The sequence below is a fragment of the Mastomys coucha genome, unplaced genomic scaffold (genome assembly GCF_008632895.1).
Source record: "Mastomys coucha isolate ucsf_1 unplaced genomic scaffold, UCSF_Mcou_1 pScaffold21, whole genome shotgun sequence".
Taxonomy (NCBI): domain Eukaryota; kingdom Metazoa; phylum Chordata; class Mammalia; order Rodentia; family Muridae; genus Mastomys; species Mastomys coucha.
In genome coordinates, this window is record NW_022196904.1 from 112,031,387 (window position 1) to 112,055,885 (window position 24,499).

The 24,499-nt window shown below is 38.9% G+C and overlaps 1 protein-coding gene across 2 annotated transcripts in view; it reads left to right on the forward strand.

Moving 5' to 3' along the window:
• Positions 1–22,359, forward strand: part of Rbbp6 (RB binding protein 6, ubiquitin ligase) — a 33,578-nt gene extending 11,219 nt beyond the window's left edge. The window contains exons 4-18 of one of the 2 annotated variants that reach the window (XM_031388184.1): positions 2,132–2,176; positions 4,132–4,220; positions 4,337–4,436; positions 4,797–4,936; positions 8,077–8,249; positions 9,307–9,410; positions 9,526–9,863; positions 11,653–11,749; positions 11,909–11,987; positions 12,086–12,140; positions 14,738–14,806; positions 16,697–17,059; positions 17,350–17,451; positions 18,280–20,034; positions 20,386–22,359. In XM_031388184.1, the coding sequence (XP_031244044.1) occupies positions 2,132–2,176; positions 4,132–4,220; positions 4,337–4,436; positions 4,797–4,936; positions 8,077–8,249; positions 9,307–9,410; positions 9,526–9,863; positions 11,653–11,749; positions 11,909–11,987; positions 12,086–12,140; positions 14,738–14,806; positions 16,697–17,059; positions 17,350–17,451; positions 18,280–20,034; positions 20,386–21,946 (5,070 nt within the window). In that variant the 3' untranslated portion in view covers positions 21,947–22,359. The remainder of the gene's footprint in view (positions 1–2,131; positions 2,177–4,131; positions 4,221–4,336; positions 4,437–4,796; positions 4,937–8,076; positions 8,250–9,306; positions 9,411–9,525; positions 9,864–11,652; positions 11,750–11,908; positions 11,988–12,085; positions 12,141–14,737; positions 14,807–16,696; positions 17,060–17,349; positions 17,452–18,279; positions 20,035–20,385) is intronic. The other variant, XM_031388185.1, reaches the window with a different exon arrangement.
• Positions 22,360–24,499: the final 2,140 nt, after the last annotated feature.

The window sequence follows — 24,499 nt, forward strand, 5'->3', positions numbered from 1 at the left end:
ATGGCAATCCTCCTGCCTCAGCCTTGCAAGTGCTGGTGTAACAAGTGTGGATCACCACATACCCTGTGCATTTTTGGCAATTTAAGCCAAGTCTGATCAAAGATGACTATCTGTTTATTCCTTCCTTCCATATTGGTTTGGTACTCCAAAGCTAGATGCTAACTAAACATTGTGATTACATTGTTTGGGTTCTTTTAGTTTCATTCAAATATAATTGGCCTAAACAGATTTCTGGTCCTTGCTCCCAGAAACAAGGCCCTAATACAGAGAGGGGCTAATCTTAATGATATCTGTAGTACACATTATTTTTTGAAGCTCTTTTAAGTGTGGCAGACTTAACAGAATTTTTCTGAGAAGTCACTTTTTACATTTTAGAAAATATAAATTCCTGACATTTTTCAGCCAAACTTTGTGAATATTTTTTACTTATGTGTTAATTATTGCCCTGCTACATTTAATATCTTAGATTATAAGGTCATTAGATAATAGAGAAATTATTTGGTGGGAACAACCATGATTAATATGCAGTTTGTGTGGGAAACCACTTTGAATTCAAGAAGTCCATAATAAAAGAAGTGGAAGAAAGCAAAAGGGAAAAAGGACAAGAGAACCAAGTGACAGCGTCAGTGTTGTGTTAGATTGGCGCCAGCAACTGCTTACTCAGACCCTTGTCTGTAATTCCTGGTGACTTACATGTAGCTCTTTACAAAAAAACTTGAGTAGCTTAGACTTTTTTATGGGTAAAGGATATGTATATTTTTTTCCTAATTTTTGCTTCAGATCAGTCCTTAAGTAAAAAATTTTGAAAGTAATCAAGAAAGCTCTTGCTTGTGCATTAGTGGTTCTACATTAGAAAAGTGAGTTTAGTACACAGCTCTACAACCCTTAAATGTGGAACAAAGAACCATTTATTTAAATAAACATCCCAATAATAATACCCATTAGACTGAACTCAAAGACATTCGCAAGATTTATTTTCAGACAGTCTTGCCACGTAGGTCGTGCTTACCTCAAACCCACTCTGTAGGCCACTCTGGAACTTGTGGTCTTGCCGCAGTTTCATAGGCAGGTACCACCATGGCTAGCTAAAATGGATCTTAAATTTAGCCAATATAGTTCTTGTATTTATTGAATTTGTTCTATAGTGGATATTGGAAAGGACTTCATATTTAATCTTGTTGGATTTCGGATTTTGTGTTTTCAGTACTTTATAGAAGGGTATTTGAAGACATTTTCCTATTGAAGTCTGTCCATTCCAAAGAATTCTGACCACTAACATATGAGAAGCTTATAACATTGAATAGGATTTAGAGATATCGTATCCAGAAGTTAATTACTAAAAATGCATGCAGACAAGCACCTTTTTTAAAAAAACAAAATCACTTAATGGGGTCAAGTGAAAGAACTTTAAAAATGTTAACATCTTAAAAATACATTTTAAAGCCCTCTTATTTCCTTAATATATCCTTGCCCAATTGACCTCTCCAAATGCTAAAATGTATCAATGTGTATGACAACTCTTTGACTGATTATCTTCCTAGGTTATCTCTTTAGTTTGTCCTTTCTGTTTTTTCCTTTTTCTTTCTTTGGGGGGTGGTGGGCTTGGGGTGGAGTTGGCTTAGCAGTCTTTTGTTTTGGTACAGAATCTGTGGTTCCTTGACTAGAGGAGCTGTTGGACAGGGAGGAGCAGACTGAGCAGTTAATGTTGAAAAGGAGAGCAGTAGGACTCGCCTGGGAACTGTTACCTTCACAGCAATGAGCTGAACCCCAAAGAGCTGCTTGTTTTTACAATTAAAGAAAAAATGAGATTAAAAAAAAATTCTCTTGCATTGTACATTGTTGTGAGCATTATCAGAGTTTAGAGATCACTGAAAGACATGGGACATTGTAGTCAACTTTTTTATCCTTGGAGTTTTCACTGTATAAATTGTAGCTTTTAAACTGGGTATGAAATGTAAACAAAAGATAAAATAGCTTGAGCATATTTTCAGGTTTCAAACAAAAATATAACAGTCTTTAGAGAAGTAAAAAATGCCCAATATTTGACATTAAGTGACTTTAGGGACTAAATAATCACTTTCAGCTGTTTTCAGTGTGGAACTTGAATGTGTGTTTAATTTTTTGTGAACAGATTGATGACTCTTCTGCATCTATTTCTCTGGCCCAGCTTACAAAGGTATATATATATATATATATATATTCTTGAAAATATAAGTCTTTTTATAACATTTTAAAGATGTGAAACAGTATTTTTTAAGATGGGTGGGGGAGGATATATTTTGTGGATTCATTGTATGTACTGTTATGGCCATGCTGGCCTGAGAAGATAGCGGGTGACTTGGTCAGCCCCCGCATAATGTTCATCTTCAAGACTGAAGAAACACAAGAAGCTTCACTTAACCATTTTCCCCCTTTATACCATTTTGTTTAATTAGACACTGGAAACTAACACAATTCTGGAGGAATTCCCTAGTTTTGGCTGTGAATTATGTGGACTTCTTTTAAAATAGCCAAAACAGAAGATTTCCTTTACATGGACGATTTGTGTGGTTAATTCTTCAAATTTTTAATTGACCCCACTAAGGTCAATATTTTAAATGTGGTACAGTTGCTTCTTTATGCTTTAGACTTGTAGTCTGTCTTCATTAGAAAAGTTTAAACAACCTAATTTGAACACAGACTACATGAATTGTGTTAAGTGTGTATTTATGAAGCTGTTTGCAGGAATATGAGTGTATGCTTGGCAGAAGGCCAAATTGTTATCTCCTGAAATCACTGTATACGCCATGTTGTTTGATAAGGTTGCTTACATTTATGCTCGATGATGTGTATCTTCTGTTTGGGAAAGCACTTAGTGATGGAGTCTTTATTTTTTAAGTATATTTTATATTGCAGAAGTGTACCCTTAAAAAAACAGAACAGGCAGAATTAAGGGTTCAAAGGGATTCCCAAAAATCTTTTTTTCCTTACTATCAAGAAATGTACAATTTAACAGCCAACATCAGAAGAAAAAACAAAAAGTTACCCTTTAGTGATGACCCTATCTTATCCCTGACTTGGTTGTGGATTGTGTCCTTTTTTCTAGGATGTATCCTTAAAAGATGTCCTGATAACAAGTTTTGCTACTTAAGCTCTCTAGTCCTAAGAAAACTATAAACACTGAAATTAATGATCCCAAATAGAGTGGATGAACCATCCTATCATTTTATAGTGTAAGGTGGTTTAGCACAGAGGGCACGTCTTTGGCAGCTTATAGTCTCTGCTGTCTGTTTTTATGTGTTGTAAGGGCTGGGTTTGAGTGATGTTCTTTTCTACTATTGTTACTTGGCTGGGAGGAGTCGGGAAGGTTTGAAGGTTTGGGTTTTGGTTTTTTTTTTTTTTTTTTAAATCTATTTGTAACAATGTTTGGGTTCAAACAAATTAGTTGTTGAACATCTGTAATCAGTTTTCTGTAAATGTTACTGTTGTTCCAAGTTCTGTTAATATTAAGCATTCTGTGTATTTAAAATTACAATAAAGTGTTAAAACTGGTTGCTTGTTTTGTGGATGAATGTAAAGATAAAATCCAGTGAGTGAGTGGCTGGTATGAGCGGTAGATGCTTGAGTATCCAGGTTATTAGAAAATCACTCCCTTAGACCCTGTTTATATCTAGACTTACATTTATTAAAAATAAAAGTTCATATCTATAGTTTACATTTTTGAATGCTTAATGCATACCTTTGAACTTAATATATAAACTGACACCACTAATCAAAAGCCCCTCTAATTGTAGTGTATGGTAATGTTAAGTCATTTATCCCACCCCTATCTTCCAAGTTCTAAATGTAAATTATAATCTCAGTTCTGTAACATTTGAAATCTTTTTAAAATTTGACATCATGTGTTTTCTTTTAATTTCACCTGACCTTTAATGTAAGGTACAGACAAGGTCTAAGGTTTGAATCCCCCAGAAAGACTTCTTCAGCTTCCCAAGCTCCCCTAGACAGCATAGAGTGGTGTAAGAATGCCCAGTGCTTACTGTTAAGCACAGCTCATTTAGAAGCTGCTCTATGTAGAATGCGTGTGTTGTCTTTGCTGTGTGGTCTTAATGTGTTTCTAATGTGTGTGTCAAATAATTACCTGTTAAACAGACTGCCAATCTGGCTGAAGCCAATGCTTCTGAGGAAGACAAAATTAAAGCAATGATGTCGCAATCTGGCCATGAATACGACCCAATCAAGTAAGTTCATAAATACTTTTATGCTAATAGGAACTTTGGGGTGTGTTTGCCCCCCAAATCAGAGGCATTATTTTTCCTAAGTCTCTATGTACACATGAATTCTTTTTCCTTTTCAGTTACATGAAGAAAACTCTAGTAGGTCCGCCACCTCCATCTTACACCTGCTTTCGTTGTGGTAAACCTGGTCATTATATTAAGAATTGCCCAACAAATGGGGTAAGTTCCATGTAGAAACTGATAACATCTAGTTTTTCTTAGAATTATTTCTTTTTAACTATATTTACCATGGCAAAACTCTCCTCCATTAAGATGATAGATGCACACAACTTCTGAAGGAGTCTAATGTGCCAGGCCCAAGCCTTGGCCCAAGCATGTTCCTTGTCCCTAAGTCTTATTTTCTCTGAAATAGAGGTAATTAGTACTTAGCTCACATGGCAATTTCCAAGAAGTAAATGAGTGCCTGCATATGAGGCATCACAAGTAAAAGTCAGTGAGAAGCACTGTGTGAGGTGTTTACCGCAGACACCACTAAAGAACACTGTTTTCTCTTCCTTTCTTCTTGCTTCCTCCAAATAGGATAAGAACTTTGAGTCTGGTCCTAGGATCAAAAAGAGCACTGGAATTCCTAGAAGTTTTATGATGGAAGTGAAAGATCCTAACATGAAAGGTGCAATGCTTACAAACACTGGAAAATATGCAATACCAACTATAGATGCGTAAGTATGCAGCTTAGCTGTGACCTGTGGGGACCAGGCAGTCCCAGGGTATAGTGTTTGAGACTTGGGCTTGTAACTTGGCTACTCAGATTCCTTGAGAAGTTTCCATTCCAGAATTGTTCATTTCCACATGTTACATTTCTGTGTTAATTCTGAGAGGCTGCAGTCTGCTCCATTTATGCAAATTTCAAATGAATTCGGGGACTTTTGTCATTAGTGAGTGCCACTTCCCTTGTAGTCTTCTGATTTTTTTCTTTCTATCATTTCTTTCTTCCTCATTCTCATACATGCTCCTACATTTTCTTAACATAAGCTGTTTCCATTTCCTAAGTGAATAAAACATGTAATCATTGTGAGAAACAGGCATTTAGGAGTGAAAGTACAGTAAGATACCAAGGCAGTTTAAATGCTGCAGAACTGAAATTCTAAGGGTGCATGATTAGGTTTAGATATATCACATCATCTTCAGTCTAAAGTAGGCTTCGTTTATAAGTCATTATTAGTACAGCCAGCTCTCTCCAATGCCTTAATGCTCTTTTCTTTTTGAAACAAGACTTTGCAGTTTAAGGTAGTCTCATATGTGTTCATGCTGCCTCGACCTTCCTTCCTATTATTGGTGTCATATATGTGCTCCACCAGAACAGTCTTTAATGCTTGGTTTCTATTGTTGTCATTGTTTTTAGATTTATTATTATATGTAAGTACACTGTCTTCAGACACACCAGAAGAGGGTGTCAGATCTCATTGTGGATAGTTGTGAGCCACCATGTGGTTGCTGGGATTTGAGCTCAGGACCTTGGGAAGAGCAGTCAGTGCTCTTCACCACTGAGCCATCTCACCAGCCCAGTGCTTGTTTTTAATATGGTTTCAGATTGTATTTTTATGCCAGTTTTTTTTTTCCTTCTTAGGGTGTGTGGGTATGGGTGTGTGTGTATCATTGTGCCTTTGTGGAGAGGTCAATACAACTTTTTGGAGTTGTTTCTCTTGTACTTTTATAGGAAGTCTGGCAGACAGTTTACTGAACCATTTTGTTAGGTTCCTTATAAGCCAGTGTTTAACAAAGGAACAAACAAGCTGGGCGGTGGTGGCGCATGCCTATTATACCAGCACTTGGGAGGCAGAGAGGCAGGCGGATTTCTGAGTTTGAGGCCAGCCTGGTCTATAGAGTAAGTTCCAGGACAGCCGGGGCTATACAGAGAAACCCTGTCTTGGGGGAAAAAAACCAAAGGAACAATCAGAAGAATCTGGCGGTCTGATTCAACTTAGTGTCCTATAGATCTGCTCTTAATAATGTACTTGGCTACATTCTTCTACTATCTTCTACAGCTTGAACACACAGGTATATTTTAAGTGTTCCTCTAGGCTGTGATTCTAGATTCTCTAACACGAACCTCCAATTTTTATTTAGAAATTGTGTTAAGATCCTGATTCTGCATTGTTAAGCCTTCCAGAAGATCACATGAGATCTTAGAAATTTCTTTGCATAATGCCACTTTAGAGGCTAGGTGTCCATGTTCTAAGTGACAGATCAGTTTCCCAGCTTTGCACACGAATGTTGAGGTGTAGCATGGTTAGCAGGTGGGGTTGCTGCTGAAAAGATGTAACATTTAGCGATGTATGTGTTCTTGAATATTCAGATGGTTTGCAAATAAGAATGACTGTTCCTCCACTCCCAGCCCCTCTCACAGGCTCTGTTCACTCCTCTGCTTTCATCAGCCACCATCCTGAGTTTTCTGTGGTTCATCTTATAGCAGTCTGTTGTTATGCTATATCTGTCTGGTTTAGAGACATGTCATAAACGCTATGGAACAATTTTAAATTGCAATTGATTTTTGCAGTCAATTTAAGAGCAGACTGCTTCATCTATATTATGTAAAAGTTCTTAAAAAATAGAAGTTTGTATTGGAAAAGTTAGCATCACCTGTGAACCCTAACTAATAATTCATTGTTTTTGAGTCCTGGGGGAGAAAAGCCCATTTGTGTCAGACACACAGCCCATACTGGGGAGAAATGGGAGCCCAGATATTTGAAATGAAACATTCACTCTTTCCACTAACACCACTGATAAGCAACTCAGACTCTTCTTCTGTTTCTTTTTCTATCCTCTGTTTTCTTCCCTTCCCTCTTTTTTTGTTTTCCCTTTTTTCTTTTCTCTTGGGCAGTGGGAGACTCCTCTTTCACAAATTGGGAACAATGGGGCATAAGCAAATTGATACTTATTTGTGGAATCGTGGTGATGTCTATGGAGCAGCTGCAACACAAATAACACACCTAAGGTACCCTCTTCCATCCAGCTGAGACCATTTCATTTCAGCACTGAGATGAGCACATCCTGTTCCTAAATGAAACAAAGGTTTTCTCTTAAGAATTCCTATGGTTTACAACTTTGAGTATGGAAAAGTGGGGGGCTGTAGAAGCAGCAGAGGCAAGTCTGAGAATAACTTTTTGTGTGTTCTTAAATATATTTAATTCCCACCACTCCTGGGAAATGCATTTCTACAAAAACACTGGACCCAGAATATGAATGATGTGTTCTTTCATATTTGTGTAATGTATTATGATCATTAAATCATGTTTAATTGACTTAAGTAGACGAATCTTTTAAAGTAGTTATAGGCAGATCATTGGTTATATAGTTGGGTTGAGGGCCTGGTTATAGATAATACAGTTCCCATCATGTGCCTGCATGGCTGTTGCAGGATGATAGAATATGAGAGAAGGAGTTTTTGGTCTTTTTTTGTTTGTTGTGAGGTTTTTTGTTTATTTTTTATTTATTTTTTTTTTAAAGAAACACTTGGTAAAGGAAAATTGTGATTTAGGATATTCTCCTAGTTCAAATTTTGTCTGTCTGACACATAGAAATTCTGGTTGCCTAACACATACCCCTGGCCTTTACTTCCTAGAGTTAAGGATTCTAAGATCCTTTTATTTTCTTTTAAGTGTTTCTTTGCTTTTGTTTAATTATTTGTGATTCTGTTTTGTGTCTGTGTAGGATAGATATAATTGTCATCTAACACTGAAGAGCATGCTTGTGTAAACACAGTCATTGTACTGAAATTGTCTTCCTGTTATGATATAGTATACTGAGCATAGAGCATGACTACTTTACCTTCTGACAATGCCAAAACTGTCTTTTACAGAGAGGCCTATGCAATTGGGAAGAAAGAGAAACCACCCTTCTTACCAGAGGAACCATCATCATCTTCAGAAGAAGATGATCCTATCCCAGACGAGCTCTTGTGCCTCATCTGCAAAGACATTATGACTGATGCCGTTGTCATTCCCTGCTGTGGAAACAGTTACTGTGATGAATGTACGAGATTAGGACCCCTTGTAGAGATGTGCATTTTATGTTTGGTTGGATGGTTGATTGTTTTTAATAACTGGTCTTTTTTGCCTTTGTTAATTTACTCTTTTTCTTAGCTTAAGCTGGCCTTCAATTTAATATCTGCCCTGATCTTTTATCATTACTTTTTAACAAGACCCTTAGATAGTGTGTGTGTGTGTGTGTGTGTGTGTGTGACAGACAGACAGACAGACAGACAGAGACAGAGATGCGGAGAGGGAGGGGGGAGGCAGGCAGGCAGGAGAGATTGCTTTCCCTGCCTGTATGTCTCTGTACTGTGTGTGTGTCTGGTGACTTGGAAGCCACAGAACAGGATATGGGATACCTTGGAACTAGAGCTAGAAACAACTGTGAGCTGCCATGTAGTCGCTGGAAACTGAACTCCAGTCCTCTCTAAGTGTAGTAAGTACTCATTTAGCACTGACTCTATTTAGTTTTTTTGTTTACTTTTTGTTTTTTTAGTGCCCAATTTTTGTTAAACCATTTTAAAAACTAAAGGCATGTAAAATGTTTGTCACTCTTCTCTAGACTTAGTTCTATTTTTTGTATAATATTTTGATAGCTAAATAACGATGAGTATTTGTTAAAGCATTTTCTGTCTGAACATTTGTTTGAGGTCCATATATGGTAGCACTTTTTTTTTTTTTTAACTCAAACATTTAGAGGTAGAGGCAGGAGGAGGAAATCTGTGAGTTCAAGGCCATCCTGGGTTAGACAGTGAGACCTTGCCCCAAAAAAACATTTGGGTCTGGAGAGATGGCTCATCTATTAAATCCTGGCTACTGTTTCACTGGACCCAAGTTCAGTTCCCAGTACCACATAGCAGCTCACAATCATCTTTAACAACAGTTCCAGTGGGTCAGACCCTTCTTCTCATCAGTAAAGTTACTTTCCTTTGCTTGTTTGTTTGTTTGTTTGTTTTGAGACAGTCTCATGATTTAGGCCTGGGAGGTGTCATTAATTCATTATGTCAACACCAGGTTGCTACTGTGCCGGCTCATGTTTAACATCTTATCCTACATAGGTATAAGAACAGCACTTCTGGAGTCAGATGAACATACATGTCCAACATGTCATCAAAATGATGTTTCTCCTGATGCTTTAATTGCCAACAAGTTTTTACGACAGGTAGCTTTTGTACTCTTTTTTTTTAAACAAAAGTATCTTTAGCATTTTTCTGATTGAACCCATGTTAATGAGTGATGTATTACATATTCTACATTTTTATGTTTGGTGTCTATAGGCTGTTAATAACTTTAAAAATGAAACTGGCTATACAAAAAGACTACGAAAACAGTTACCTCCACCCCCACCCCCAATACCACCACCAAGACCACTCATTCAGCGGAACCTGCAGCCTCTGATGAGATCTCCCATATCAAGACAGCAGGATCCTCTGATGATTCCAGTGACATCTTCCTCAGCTCACCCAACTTCTTCTATATCTTCATTAACTTCAAATCCATCTTCCTTGGCTCCTTCTGTTCCTGGAAATCCATCTTCTGCCCCAGCTCCAGTACCTGATATAACTGCAACCGTATCCATATCAGTCCATTCAGAAAAATCAGATGGACCCTTTCGGTAAATCTATATCTCTTATTATTAAAAACAAATGGGGTCAGTGGTGTAGTTTTTCTTTGATAATAGTTATTATTTTTGAGGAAGGGTCTTACTATGTACACCCAAGCTAGCCTCTAAATTCAGAGATTTAACTCTGGCTGCCTCCTGGTTGCTAAGTTAGAAGTTTATTTTTCTTTCTAATTTTATTATTTTATGTGTATGCGTGTATGGTCTGCATATATGTCTATGTCTGCAGTGGTTAAAGGGGGTTTGGAACCCTTAGTTAGAAATGAGTTATAGACAATTGATTGTGAGCTGTTATGAGTACTGGGAATAAAACCTGGGTCCTCTATAAGAGCAAGTGATGCTCTTAACCACCAATCTATCACTCCAGCCTCTACCTTCTTTAATGGACCCCTGTGCTTATTAAAAGACTAAATTTCAGCCTAGCAGGGGCAGCACATGCTTTCAATCCCAGGACTTAGGAGGAAAAAGCAGGATTTCTGAGTTCCAGAACAGCCAGGGCTTCACAGAAAAATCCTAACTAGAAAGACCAAAGGGGGGCTGGGCAGTGGTAGTGCATGCCTTTAATCCCAGCACTTTGGAGGAAGAGGCAGGCGGATTTCTGTAGGCCAGCCCAGTCTACAGAGTGAGTTCCAGGACAGCTAGGGCTATACAAAAAAACCCTGTCTTGAAAACAAAAAAACAACAAAAAAGACAGACAGACAGACAGACAGACCAAAGAGGCTGGGGTTGCATGGGGGAGAAAGAGTAAGTTGTGCCTCTTTGAAAGCAACAGTGGATTTTGTGGTCCACTAACATATGCATTCTCTTAACAGCCAGTTTTGTGGGCTGGAGAGATGGCTCAGCCTTTAAGAGCATTGTCTGTTTTTCCAGAGGTTCTGAGTTTAATTCCAGGCAACCACATGATAGCTCACAACCATCTATCCTGGGATCTGATGCCATCTTCTGGCATGCAGGTGTATATACAGATACACCACCATTTACATAAGATAAATAAATCTTTTTAAAAAAACAGCTAACTTTCAAAACACAGGTGTCAGGTCCTGTTTCATAGATACTGAAAGAAAATTTTAAAGGTGAAATCTTTACGTACATAAGATAACCCATTGTTCTAGGTTAGCCTTTATTTAATCAGTAAAGAAAATAAGAATTATCTTAGAGCAGTGGTTGATTTTTAACTTGTGGGTTGAAACCTCTTTGGAAGTTGACTGACACTTGCATAGGGGTTGCCTAGACATTGGAAAACACAGATATTTACATTATGATTTATAACAAGCAAAACTACACTTGGGAAGTAATAACATAATTTTATGGTTGGAGGTCACAACAACATGAGGAACCATATTAAAGGGTAGCAGTATTTTGAAGTTTTATATTTGTGCACTTATTTTTCTATCATATGTAATATTTTTTTCAGGCAGTTCCATCATTTTTAGTGTATATAATATGTAGGAGTGTGGCAGCCCCAGCTATGTGGGTAGAGCTAGAGGGCAACTGTAAGGGCTTGGTTCTCTAGTGCCATCTTGTAGGATCTGAGGAGCGAATTTCCATTGTTAGGCCTGCAGGTAATGCCTCCTCCTAAGCATCTCACTGGCCGCATCTCTTACATTATGCATAAAGAGCTTTTTACAGGCCCAGACCTGTGACTTTCCTCTGATGTGATCGTCATCACTAACTCATAATAATATAATGCTGGGTATGGATATAGATAAGCAGTCTTACTGAATGTTGTCATTTGCTCATCATCCACTATGGTGACGTTTTCTTATGTTACATTGTTTTCTAGGGATTCCGATAATAAATTATTACCAGCTGCCGCACTTACATCAGAACATTCAAAGGGAGCCTCTTCGATTGCTATTACTGCTCTTATGGAAGAAAAGGTGGATTTTACTGCCTTAAAATCTAGGGGGTTTTTTGTTGTTGTTTTTTGTTTGTTTTGTTTTGTTTTTTTACAAATATATGTATTTTTTAAATTTTTGCTTTGACTTTTTAAAACTTTTAACTATTCATGTTTTATTTATGTGTGATTATTCCTAAAGGGGTACCAGGTGCCAGTCCTTGGAACTCCATCTTTGTTGGGACAGTCATTATTACATGGACAGTTGATCCCCACAACTGGTGAGTAAAATTAATTTTGATTTTGATCTTTTTTTCTCCTTTAGGAATAATTAACATTGAATTTATTACTCATCATTTTTGTTTGTTTTGTTTATAAGGTCCAGTAAGAATAAATGCTGCTCGTCCAGGTGGTGGTCGACCAGGTTGGGAACAGTAAGTACATGTTCAAAATAACCTTAGATACTTGCCTTTGAACTAAAATGTGGCAACTTCAAATTAGACAGGCTCTTGCTGAATGCTTTTTATTATAACTTTAAATATGTCAGATTAGTATAGTTTTTAAGTCACAACTCAGATTTATATATTAAATTATTTTTTTGAAAATAATGATATTTGAAAAACTTGGTTCAAGACACTGACATTTATGTGTACAGATGTACACACAGCTTCATGTATGGTGTCTGTGTTACTAGAAATTGGGTGCGGGACTTCGGCACAAGGAATGTTTCAGCTAGGGATATATTCTGCCCTGGAGCTTTGCCCCCAAAACTACTCAGTCTGTTGACTGACCTTCCTTAAGTAACTTAGTTGGTTGACTCCTTGTGTATTACACATGGTGAAAAAATGTATGATAACCAATTGAGCAAAGGCAAACAGCAAGTGAGATCAGCAGCAGCCTTAGGCAAATGCTTTGTAGAATTTCTCAAAAGGAGCTGCCTTTAGAGTCACAGTAACACTATGCATAATGATTAATTTTAACCAGTTTTGATGTAATACTGCCCTTTTTTTTTTTGGACTGGATAGTGCTGTGTATAGTCTGTGAAGCTCAATAAATTTTAACTTTATAAAGTTAGATGTTTTGTGATTTTAAAAGAAACAATAAAATAGACTTTTAACTACATTTTATATGTTCATAACACCCTTAATTCTTTCAATATTTTTAAGCTATCTGATATGTCTATAAATATTTCAAATTTCTATCTGGAAATCTCAAAAAAAAAAGTCCACATTAAGTGGGCTCATGAACTTTAAACCCATTTCAGAGATCACTTTGTAATTCTTTTCCAAAACAGTGAAATACAAACTTTTAAGTCCTTCTGCCTTTAGAACGTTTGAATCTTGAAAGGACCTCAAATTAGTAAATTGATTCCATATTTAAGTTTTCCAGATTCTTTTTTTTGGTGTTTCGAGACAGGGTTTCTCTGTATAACTCTGTCTGTTCTGGAATTCACTCTGTAGACCAGGCTGGCCTCGAACTCAGAAATCCGCCTGCCTCTGCCTCCCAAGCTCTGGGATTAAAGGCGTGCACCACCACCGCCTGGCAGTTTTCCAGATTCTTAACTTCCCTAAACGGTTGAGCTCTTTTTTGTCTTAATTTGGATGATCAAAATTCTATTTAGTAAATAAATACATTGTAAGATTAGTGTCTACCACACAAAGTTCATTTTTTTCCTGACTTGTTAATAGTTATTAAAATCTACAGGATGTGATTTTTTTTTTTTTCTGGCCTGACACAAAGAATGTTGATGTCTGTAGGATGCTTTATGGGACTAAAAATGATTAGATTTGGGCTGGAGAGATAGCTAAGTAATTAAGAGCACTTCATCTTACAGAGAGCCTGGATTTGACTCCCTGCACCCACAACTCTCTGTAACTCAGCTCCAGGGTGTTTAATGCTCTCTTCTGAAACTCTGCAGCTGCCATCGCATGTACCTGGTACACAGACATACATGTAGGCAAAATACTCATTCATGGACATACATTTAAGTGTTTCTTAAATTAATATTCTGACTTATGAAGACATTCTATGAAACTTACATCCTAAATTTTGTTTTCTTTTGTTTGAAAAAGTAAACCAGATTTCTTGTAGAGAAAATAGACTGATGAGAGACTAGTAGAATATATCATTAAAAGCATATGAAGGTGCTGGAGAGATGGCTCAGCGGTTAAGAGCACTGACTGCTCTTCCGAAGGTCCTGAGTTCAAATCTCAACAACCACATGGTGGCTCACAACCATCCGTAAAGAGATCTGACACTCTCTTCTGGTGTGCCTGAAGACAGCTACTTACACATACTTACGTATAATAATAAATAAATCTTTTTTAAAAAAAAGAAAGAAAGCATATGAAGGTTAGACATGTGCACCTGTGTTTGAATGTAGATGTAGACATACCAGAGTTGGCATCTGTTTACTGGGTATAGGGCTATGAGTGTGTAGATTTATCTTCAGCCTCCATTTTCTCATTTTTTGCACTCAAACATTATTCTACTTAAGCTTGTAAAATAACTACATAGAGCCTTGCAAAGTAAAGGGCTTTTTTCTAAACACCGAGTTTATATAATATGTACAGTACTAATGAAAATACAGGAAATACTCTGTATCAGGACTATATTATCCTTAAAGTTATCTTTTGGTTTGGTTGGTTGGTTGGCTTGCTTTGGTTTTTTTGTTTTTGTTTTTTTTTTTGAGACAGAGTTTCTCTGTGTAGCCCTGGTTGTCCTGGAACTCACTCTGTAGACCAGGCTGGCCTCGAACTCAGAAATCCGCTTGCTTCTGCCTCCCAAGTGCTGGGATTAAAGGCGTGTTCCACCACTGCCCAGCTAAAGTTATCTTAAGTAAATGTAATTTGCTTAGATCTCCTCTGGAACAACTTTAATTGTTTAAGATTAGGAAAGTTTTCAAAGCAAGTTAAAACAGATACTTTAAAGTGTGTGCACTGATAGGTTGTAATATAATGTAATAATGATACATTATACCTAAGACAAATAAATACTCAGGGTTTTTTGGCCTGTTTTAAACCTTTCACAGTTCCAACAAACTTGGGTACCTAGTTTCTCCACCACAGCAAATTAGAAGAGGAGAAAGAAGCTGTTACAGGTAAGCATGCTAAAACTCTTGGAAAATAACCCCATAGCACCGGGAAATACACAAAGAAATAGCACAGGAGTGTTGAGGAAGGAGACATCATTTGATCTCCTTCCTGCTCTTAAGTCTTTAGTAGTTGTCTTTAAGAAGGTTGGGAACTGAGGGTTATAGTTCAGTGGTTAGTTCCTTGCCTCGCCTATGTAATGCCCAAGGTTTAATCCCAACCAAACGCAGAATAAAGTATCATTTGAAGGTATGTTTACAAGAAGTGTTTCTTAAGAAGTGTAGAGCACACAGTAATCCCAGTGTTTGGGAGGCAGAGGCAAGAAGATTGGGAGTTGGAAGCCAGTTTGCATGACATAACAAGACTGTCTGGAGAAGGAGGGAGGGAACATAGCCACGTTTGGTTTGTATGCTCATATGCATATGAAAATACATGCTGATGGGCGGTGGTGGCACACGCCTTTAATCCCAGCACTGGGGAGGCAGAGGCAGGAGGATTTCTGAGTTCCAGGACAGCCAGGGATACACAGAGAAACCCTGCTTGAAAACAAACAAATAAATAAACAGACTAATAAATAAATGAAAATACATGCTTTACAGAGGCCCAAGAAGTATATCAGGTACCCTGCTCTATCACTCCCTGCCTTACTCTTGATAAAAGGTAGCTCACTAAAACTGGAGCTTGACTGGTGAACAGCAAGCCCCAGAAATCTGCCTGTCTCTGCCCTCAAAAAACTGGGGTTAATTGTAGGCATGCATGGCCATACCTGGCTTTCTGTGTGGGTGCCCGGGGTTTAGGTTTCTCTCCTTGCACTTGTACAAGCACCTTTACCTATTCACTGAGCCATCTCCTTAGCCCCTCAGACTCTGTTCTTTGTATTTCTTCCACTGATTACTTGATCTATATTGGTACATGGCAGGATACAGTTTATGAAAGTTAGCCAGTTCAGTTTCCAGATGGAAAAAACGTTGTATTTCTTTGCCTCAGTCTTTCCCTGCCTTCTCTTTTCCAAAAGGAGAGACCAGGAGATTTGTCTTAAAGCCTAGGTTTTATATGATGATAGTTACTTAAATTAGGATGCAGAAACTTCCAAATTTGATCTTCTAGTGAGCCATTCATAATTGCTAATCTCATGATAGATTACATTAAACAAAAGGGATGTGTTCTAAATCATAGATATGGTTCTGAACAGACAAGTCTGAACACCTCCTGCTGCCTTACATACCATTTGCCCAATTAGTTTAGCAAAAGCACTCATTCTTTGAGACAATTCAGACACTTTACCACTGTTACTTCTTGGAGGCAAAATGTTGATATCTTCAGTTTTGATTACAAATACTGGAATTAGTATGATTCTGTTGTTTGGTTTCACCCACTTCCTCCAAAAGGAAGTTGCAGTGGTTTTTGTTAATGTAAACTTTGAGTCTAGAAAAGCATCTGGGGGAGAACTAGGTTACAGCCATGTTAACCTGTCACTTCCTTCAAAATATGTTTCCTGTCAGTTGATAGAGGCCTTACAAATTAGAATCTTGGAGCTGGAGAGGTAGTTTAGTGGTTAAGAGCACTGGCTACTCTTGCATAGGGGTCCAGGATTTTGAAATACAGTTGTTGAGAGGTTTTTGTTTTTAGCTAAGTTCTTTACCCAAGCTGGTCTCAAACTCAAGGATTCCAGTGATTGTCTGGACTACTGAGTAGTTGAGACTGTAGACTTGTATCACTTGTACCTGTCCTGCAGGGCTAATGTGTACAAATACACCTTAACTGCATTTGTACTGAAGTAGTTGATTCTATTCCCATTTCTGCGCTTTGGAAAATAGTTATAAACAGAAAAAGAAAGCCTCATTTGTCTCAGATGAATTTAATGTAAAGGTATAATACCTTGGAATTTATCTCTCCAGAAGTATAAACCGCGGGCGACACCACAGCGAACGATCACAGAGGACTCAAGGCCCATCACTACCAGCAACTCCAGTCTTTGTGCCTGTTCCACCACCTCCTTTGTATCCGCCTCCTCCCCATACACTTCCTCTTCCTCCAGGTGTACCTCCCCCACAGTTTTCTCCTCAGTTTCCTCCTGGCCAGCCTCCACCAGCAGGATATAGTGTCCCTCCTCCAGGGTTTCCACCAGCTCCTGCCAATATATCAACACCTTGGGTATCGTCAGGAGTGCAGACTGCCCATTCAAATACCATCCCTACAACACAAGCACCTCCTTTGTCCAGGGAAGAGTTCTATAGAGAGCAACGACGACTAAAGGAAGAGTGAGTATTTTAGTTTGAAATTATCATACACTTTTTTCATTTTCTGATATAACATTAAATAGGTATTTTGGAAACATTTTCTAGTGTTTCCAGTTAGTAAAGAAAATTCACCTAAAATTTAAACCAAAGCCATACAAGCAACTTCCTCAGGGATACCTAGTTATTCATAGTTTTAAAGTAGAAAACTAATGGCAATTTCATTCATTTCATTCATGATCTAATTACATTTGTCTTGTTAGTTTTCTTAAATGGTTTTTGTTAACTTTCACTCTTTAACTTTATTTTACTAGGGAAAAGAAAAAGTCCAAGCTAGATGAGTTTACAAATGATTTTGCTAAGGAATTGATGGAATACAAAAAGATTCAAAAGGAGCGTAGGCGCTCATTTTCCAGGTTAGTGTTTTGCAAGCCTTCACAACAGAATTACAAATGGGACTTTGAATATCCAGGGATTACCTATGGATATAAATAACATTGCACTTATGAGATTTTTCTGATTCGGTCTAGTTTTATAGAATGGAGGAGATGTAGTTTATTCCCCAATATGTCCATTAAAATAATCTCAGTGTAAATTCTATTGTGTAGAACTAGCGTTTATAGGGACTAAGTTGTCCTTGTCCCTTGAAGTTATTCATAATATGAAATAAATGGGAAATGTTTATGAAAGGAAAGACATAGGGGACTAGCCAGAGAGTATTCTGAGGGCCTTTGCCATAAGGCTACAGCTTCTTGCTGTAACATTAACCTGTGCGATTTTAAAAAGTAGTGGTAGAATACGCCTTGCTGTATTATTAGAAAAGAAAAACAAATTACGGAAGTTCCCTGGAAGTTTGTTTAAAGACTTTGTTTTTTAGATTTAACACTTAAAATGTGGTTCCTTTTAAAGCTAGACTATTGGCTAGTGTAAGATAAAAAATAGATTCCTATCTAAATAACCAGACAGGAAGTGAAATTTAAATTTAATTGGCATTTGTTTGATGTTAATAGCTCATAAAACTCACGGTACATTAATGCACTCCACTCTGATGTCAAGCCTTGGCTTTTGTTTTGTACTAAGTGACTTGTGTATTTATTCCATTCCAATAGAGGTCACTGCACCTCTTTAATCATCTAAGAGGAAACTTGGTGCAAAGAAAGATAAAACCGTGAGAAAAGAATACTAGACTGTCTGTTTTTACTTTGTTTATATTTCTCAACCATCAACTGTGCTTTTGTTTTTAGGTCTAAATCTCCCTATAGCGGGTCATCGTATTCAAGAAGTTCATACACTTATTCAAAGTCAAGGTCTGGCTCAACACGTTCACGCTCTTACTCTCGGTCCTTCAGCCGCTCACACTCTCGCTCCTATTCACGATCACCCCCATACCCCAGGAGAGGCAGAGGCAAGAGCCGCAATTACCGTTCACGGTCCAGATCTCATGGATACCACCGATCTAGGTCAAGGTCACCTCCCTATAGACGATACCACTCACGGTCCAGATCTCCTCAAGCATTTAGGGGACAGTCTCCCACTAAACGCAATGTACCTCAAGGAGAAACAGAGCGTGAGTATTTTAATAGATACAGAGAAGTTCCACCCCCTTATGACATCAAAGCCTATTATGGGCGGAGTGTTGACTTTAGAGACCCATTTGAGAAAGAACGCTACCGGGAATGGGAGAGGAAATACCGAGAGTGGTATGAGAAGTACTACAAAGGGTATGCAGTGGGAGCGCAGCCTAGACCCTCGGCTAACAGAGAGGACTTTTCTCCAGAGAGACTCTTACCTCTTAATATCCGAAATTCACCCTTCACAAGAGGGCGCAGAGAAGACTATGCTGCTGGACAAAGTCATAGAAATAGAAATCTTGGTGGCAACTATCCAGAAAAACTTTCAACAAGAGACAGTCACAATCCAAAAGATAATCCAAAATCAAAAGAGAAGGACAGTGAGAATGTTCCAGGAGACGGCAAAGCAAACAAGCATAAGAAACACAGAAAACGAAGAAAGGGGGAAGAGAGTGAGAGCTTCCTGAACCCAGAGCTACTGGAGACGTCTAGGAAATCCAGGGAATCGTCAGGAATTGATGAGACTAAGACAGATACACTTTTTGTTCTCCCAAGCAGAGACGATGCTACACCTGTTAGGGATGAACCAATGGATGCAGAATCTATCACTTTCAAGTCAGTATCTGAAAAAGACAAGAGAGAAAAGGATAAGCCAAAAGTAAAAAGTGACAAGACCAAACGGAAAAGTGATGGGTCTGCCACAGCCAAGAAAGACAATGTTTTAAAACCTTCTAAAGGACCCCAAGAAAAGGTAGACGGAGACCGTGAAAAATCTCCTCGGTCTGAACCTCCACTCAAAAAAGCCAAAGAGGAGGCTACAAAGATTGACTCTGTCAAACCTTCTTCATCTTCACAGAAGGATGAGAAGGTCACTGGAACCCCTCGAAAAGCCCACTCTAAATCTGCAAAAGAACACCAGGAGGCAAAGCCAGTCAAGGAGGAGAAGGCCAAAAAGGACTGTTCCAAAGACATCAAGTCAGAAAAGCCAGCCAGTAAGGATGAAAAGGCCAAGAAGCCTGAGAAAAATAAACTACTTGATAGCAAGGGAGAGAAACGAAAGAGAAAAACTGAAGAAAAGAGTGTAGATAAAGATTTTGAGTCATCTTCAATGAAAATCTCTAAAGTAGAAGGAACAGAAATAGTGAAACCATCACCAAAGCGGAAAATGGAAGGTGATGTTGAAAAGCTGGAAAGGACCCCAGAAAAGGACAAGATTGCATCATCAAGTACCCCAGCCAAAAAAATCAAACTCAACAGAGAAACTGGAAAAAAAATTGGAAATGCAGAAAACACATCTACTACAAAAGAACCCTCTGAAAAATTGGAGTCAACATCTAGCAAAATCAAACAGGAAAAAATCAAGGGAAAGGCTAAAAGGAAAGTAGCTGGGGCTGAAGGCTCCAGCTCCACACTCGTGGATTACACCAGGTACGGAGGCCGGGGGTTGGGGGGTGCAGTGGGGTGACAGCAATGAGTGTCCTTCTTGGGAAATGATGCCCTTTATTCTTATCTGTGCATGTAACTTATGTCCTTAAAAGTCTGCATTATGGGGAGTAGACATCTGAGCCTGGTTGCAGCATTGTTTCAAGTCAGGGGGAAAGGTGAACCACATTGGTTTTTATAGTTTGATCATGTGTGTCTTTCTTAGGGCAGAATAACCTTTTAAAGCTAAAAAGACAACCTATTTTAAGCTAGCTTTTTAAAAATTTACTTACCAATGTAGTAAACTTTACCAAGTAGTAAACTTTTATTAATTAAAAGTATATTCATTTGTTTTAGTACAAGTTCAACTGGAGGCAGTCCTGTGAGGAAATCTGAAGAAAAGTCAGATACAAAGCGAACAGTCATTAAAACTATGGAGGAATATAATAATGATAATACAGCTCCTGCTGAAGATGTTATAATTATGATTCAGGTTCCTCAGTCCAAATGGGATAAAGATGACTTTGAATCTGAAGAAGAAGATGTTAAAACCACACAACCTGTACAGAGTGTAGGGAAACCATCAAGTATTATAAAAAATGTTACTACTAAGCCATCAGCTACAGTTAAGTACACTGAGAAAGAAAGCGAGCAGTCCGAGAAAATTCAGAAGCTTCCCAAGGAGGTGAGCCATGAGATGATGCAGCACGAGCTCAGGAGCTCCAAAGGCTCTGTGTCCAGTGAGAAGGGCAGAGCCAAGGACCGGGATCACTCAGGGTCGGAAAAGGACAACCCCGACAAGAGGAGGAGCAGTGCCCAACCAGACAAAGAGAGCACTGTAGACCGCCTGAGTGAGCAAGGACATCTGAAGAATCTCTCTCAGTCTTCCAAAGACACCAGGACTTCAGAGAAGCATGAGTCTGTTCGAGGTTCCTCAAATAAAGACTTCACTCCTGGTAGGGACAAGAAAGTAGACTACGAAAGCAGAGATTATTCCATTTCCAAACGAAGAGACGAGAGAAGTGAATTAACAAGAAGAAAAGACTCTCCTCCTCGGAGCAAAGAGTCTTTATCTGGACAGAAAAGTAAGCTGAGGGAGGAGAGAGAGTTACCTAAAAAGGGGACCGAGTCGAAAAAAAGTAATTCTAGTCCCCCAAGAGACAAAAAGCCTCATGATCATAAAGCCTCCTACGAAACTAAACGCCCATGTGAAGAGACAAAGTCTATAGATAAAAACTCTGGGAAGGAACGGGAGAAGCATGCTGCTGAAGCTCGAAACGGGAAAGAGTCTAGTGGCAGCAAATTGCCATGTATACCTAACCCTCCAGACCCTCCCATTGAAAAGGAGCTGGCTGCCGGGCAGATTGAAAAGAGCACCGTCAAGCCAAAACCCCAGTTAAGTCATTCCTCTAGGCTTTCCTCTGATCTAACTAGAGAGACAGATGAGGCTGCTTTTGAACCAGACTATAATGAGAGCGACAGTGAGAGTAATGTGTCTGTGAAGGAAGAAGAAGCTGTTGCCAGTATCTCCAAGGACTTGAAAGAAAAAACAACAGAGAAAGCAAAAGAGAGTGTGACTGTAGCAACAGCCAGCCAGCCAGGTGCAGACAGGAGCCAGAGCCAAAGTAGCCCCAGTGTTAGTCCAAGTAGAAGTCATAGCCCTTCTGGTAGCCAGACCCGAAGCCACAGCAGCAGTGCCAGCTCAGCAGGGAGCCAAGACAGCAAAAAGAAGAAAAAGAAGAAAGACAAGAAAAAGCACAAGAAGCATAAAAAGCACAAGAAGCATAAGAAGCACGCAGGCGCGGATGGTGATGTGGAGAAGAGCCAGAAACATAAACACAAGAAGAAAAAGGCGAAGAAGAACAAAGACAAGGAGAAGGAGAAAGATGACCAAAAAGTGAAATCTGTCACTGTGTGAAGGACGGATGTTTTAATTGACTTAATTACTAAGTCATCTGTATTAAATTCTGTTATAATGTAAAGAGATTCCAGCCTTGTAAATAATGAATGGAAGACCCTGTGCTGCACTTAAAGTATTTGCTGCTTGATTATTTCATTTTTACATCAGAGCTTTATAACGAACTTTTGTACAGAATTGTGAGTTGTGACCATGGAACATGAGAGGTTTTGCTAGGGCCTATTATTTTTAACCACCATTAATTAGTTGGGGTGGAGTTTACTGTACTGTGAAATTTTCACATTTGAATTTTTTTAATTGCCTGGCAAATGCTGATATCAGTTCAAAAATATCAGCAAAATGATTTGCTGAACTCATTACAGCCCCGTTATGTCACTTTTTGATTACAATAAAAGTTTTCAGTAAACTTTTCACTTGTTGAAAATGTATGTTATTTAAAGACAGTAGTGTCTCATTTCTTCTCTATCCAAGATCCTTCGAGCCTGTAAGTTCTGTAAGCTGAATAGACAGAATTCTAAACATTGAAAATGTACTTCAGAGGGTTTCTAGTAATCGGAAGTTAGGTTTCTAAAAAGGAGGGCAGGGTACTTAACTCCCAGTGACAAGGATTTGGGCTTTTCTAGCCGTACGGTTTTCTTGGAATTCTGCTAGATCAATATTAAACTCCTTGATGAAACCGAATCCACGTTAGCGGTGTGGTTGTGTCCATCCTCTGCCCCACTGTCAAAAGCAAGTAGTAGTCTGAGCCTGGGGGTGGGGGGCCTCCTTCACTTTGCATCTGCCTGGAGCTCAGTGAAGGCATTTAAAAGGATTTGTGGGCAGGTTAAGTGGTTTTAGAGAACCTGGCATGCATAGGGCCTGTCACAGTCCATGGTTAAATTGCTAGTCTGCTGTCCTGAGGTGCTGTGCAGGAGCTGAGGACGTTGATGGTAGAAGCAAAAGGAAGGTGTATCTAGCAGCAAGGTTCTCCGTACAATTGGTGGTTCTTGGCTTTGAGTCATGACACCTGAATGTAATGTTTAGGGCAATATTTACCATTTAAAATTCTAAGTGATAGCACTTTTTTTTTCTATTTTAAAGTGTGTATGTCCATGGAGAGGAGACCATTAGGGCCCTCTGTAACCAGCTGGAGTCCCAGGTAGCTGTGAGCTGCCTCGTGTGGATGTTGGGAACCAAATTCAGGTCTTATGCAAGAGCAACAAGCGCTTGTCACCACTGAACCAAAGTAACACAAGTGCTCCAGGTATGGAAGTCATTCAGAGATGCTGCTCTTGAACCAGCTCAGCTCCACCCCAATGCCAAGCACACGCCTGCGGTTGGGGCTGAGCTGTCCTGACCACTTATGCCTTTGCGCAACATACTCCCACTTTTCCTTTGCGGTCATCCAGCAAGATCATACTCTTAATTCCTACTAATCAGATCTATTACTCGATCCTATTCCCCACGTTGACTAGTATTTGGTACACAGAACTGTCAAATCTTTCCTGGTTATTCACATTATTGGGCTCATTGTTGAAGGTCACCTGACCTTCACTTTAATTACAGCTCCACTCCTGTGACAGGTTCCTGGCTACTGATCACCTCTAAGAGTTGTTCCTTTGCAATTAAGAGCAGTTTCCCAGCTTTGTCTGGTGCTGTTTGAACTTAGTTTCTTTACTTTTTTTTTTGTAGCCTATAGATTTGTTACGCCAACAGCCACAGAGCCTGTGCCTGCCCCCTTCCCCATCTAACCCCTAAACTACCTATATGGTGAATGTTGTTTAACAGAAACTTGTAAAGGCTAGAGACATGGCTCTAGAGTTAAGTGCTTCTACAAGCCTGAGGACTTGAGTGTGAATCCCTAGAATCCAAGTAAGTCTAGATGCTGCATGTGCATCTGTAACTCCAGTGTTCTACAGTAAGGTGCTACAATGAGATGGAAGGTAGAGACCTGTGTGCCACAAACAAGACACACTGGGGGAAGGGCCAACCCCAGAGCTGCCCTTTAATGACATAGGCACTGTGGTACATGTGTACCCAATCCCACAAATATACATGATACAGATTTTTAAATGTATGAATGTAGCATTTGGAGGACAACTTGAATACTACTCAATAAAAGGTTTTTGTTTGTTTTAATTACTATTTGTTAGGCACTACCAGGTGCTTTGTACTTTAACCATTAAAAATACCCACAGCCCTTCATAGTACATGTGATTTTTTTTTCCAACCTCTGTTGTTAATGCTAGTGTCTGGTCCCAACTTGCACCTTGCTGTATAGAGGAATCAGACAACAGAAAGTCTCCACTCTGTTGTACTGGTACCGCAGAAGGCCAAATTGCATCTTACCATTATAAATTTCCCTTTCCTTTTTAAAAATAATGGTCATTTATGTCTGTGGAGTTAGGCATACGAGTGTAGTGCCGTGTGCAGGCCAGAAGAGGGTGTCAGATCCTCTGGGACTGGACTTAACAGGAGGTTTTGTTATCTTACCCCAACTGGGTGTTCAGTATACTCTGTTGAGCCATTAACCCATTTCTTCTGCCCTTTGTTTTTTGTTTTTTTGTTTTGTTT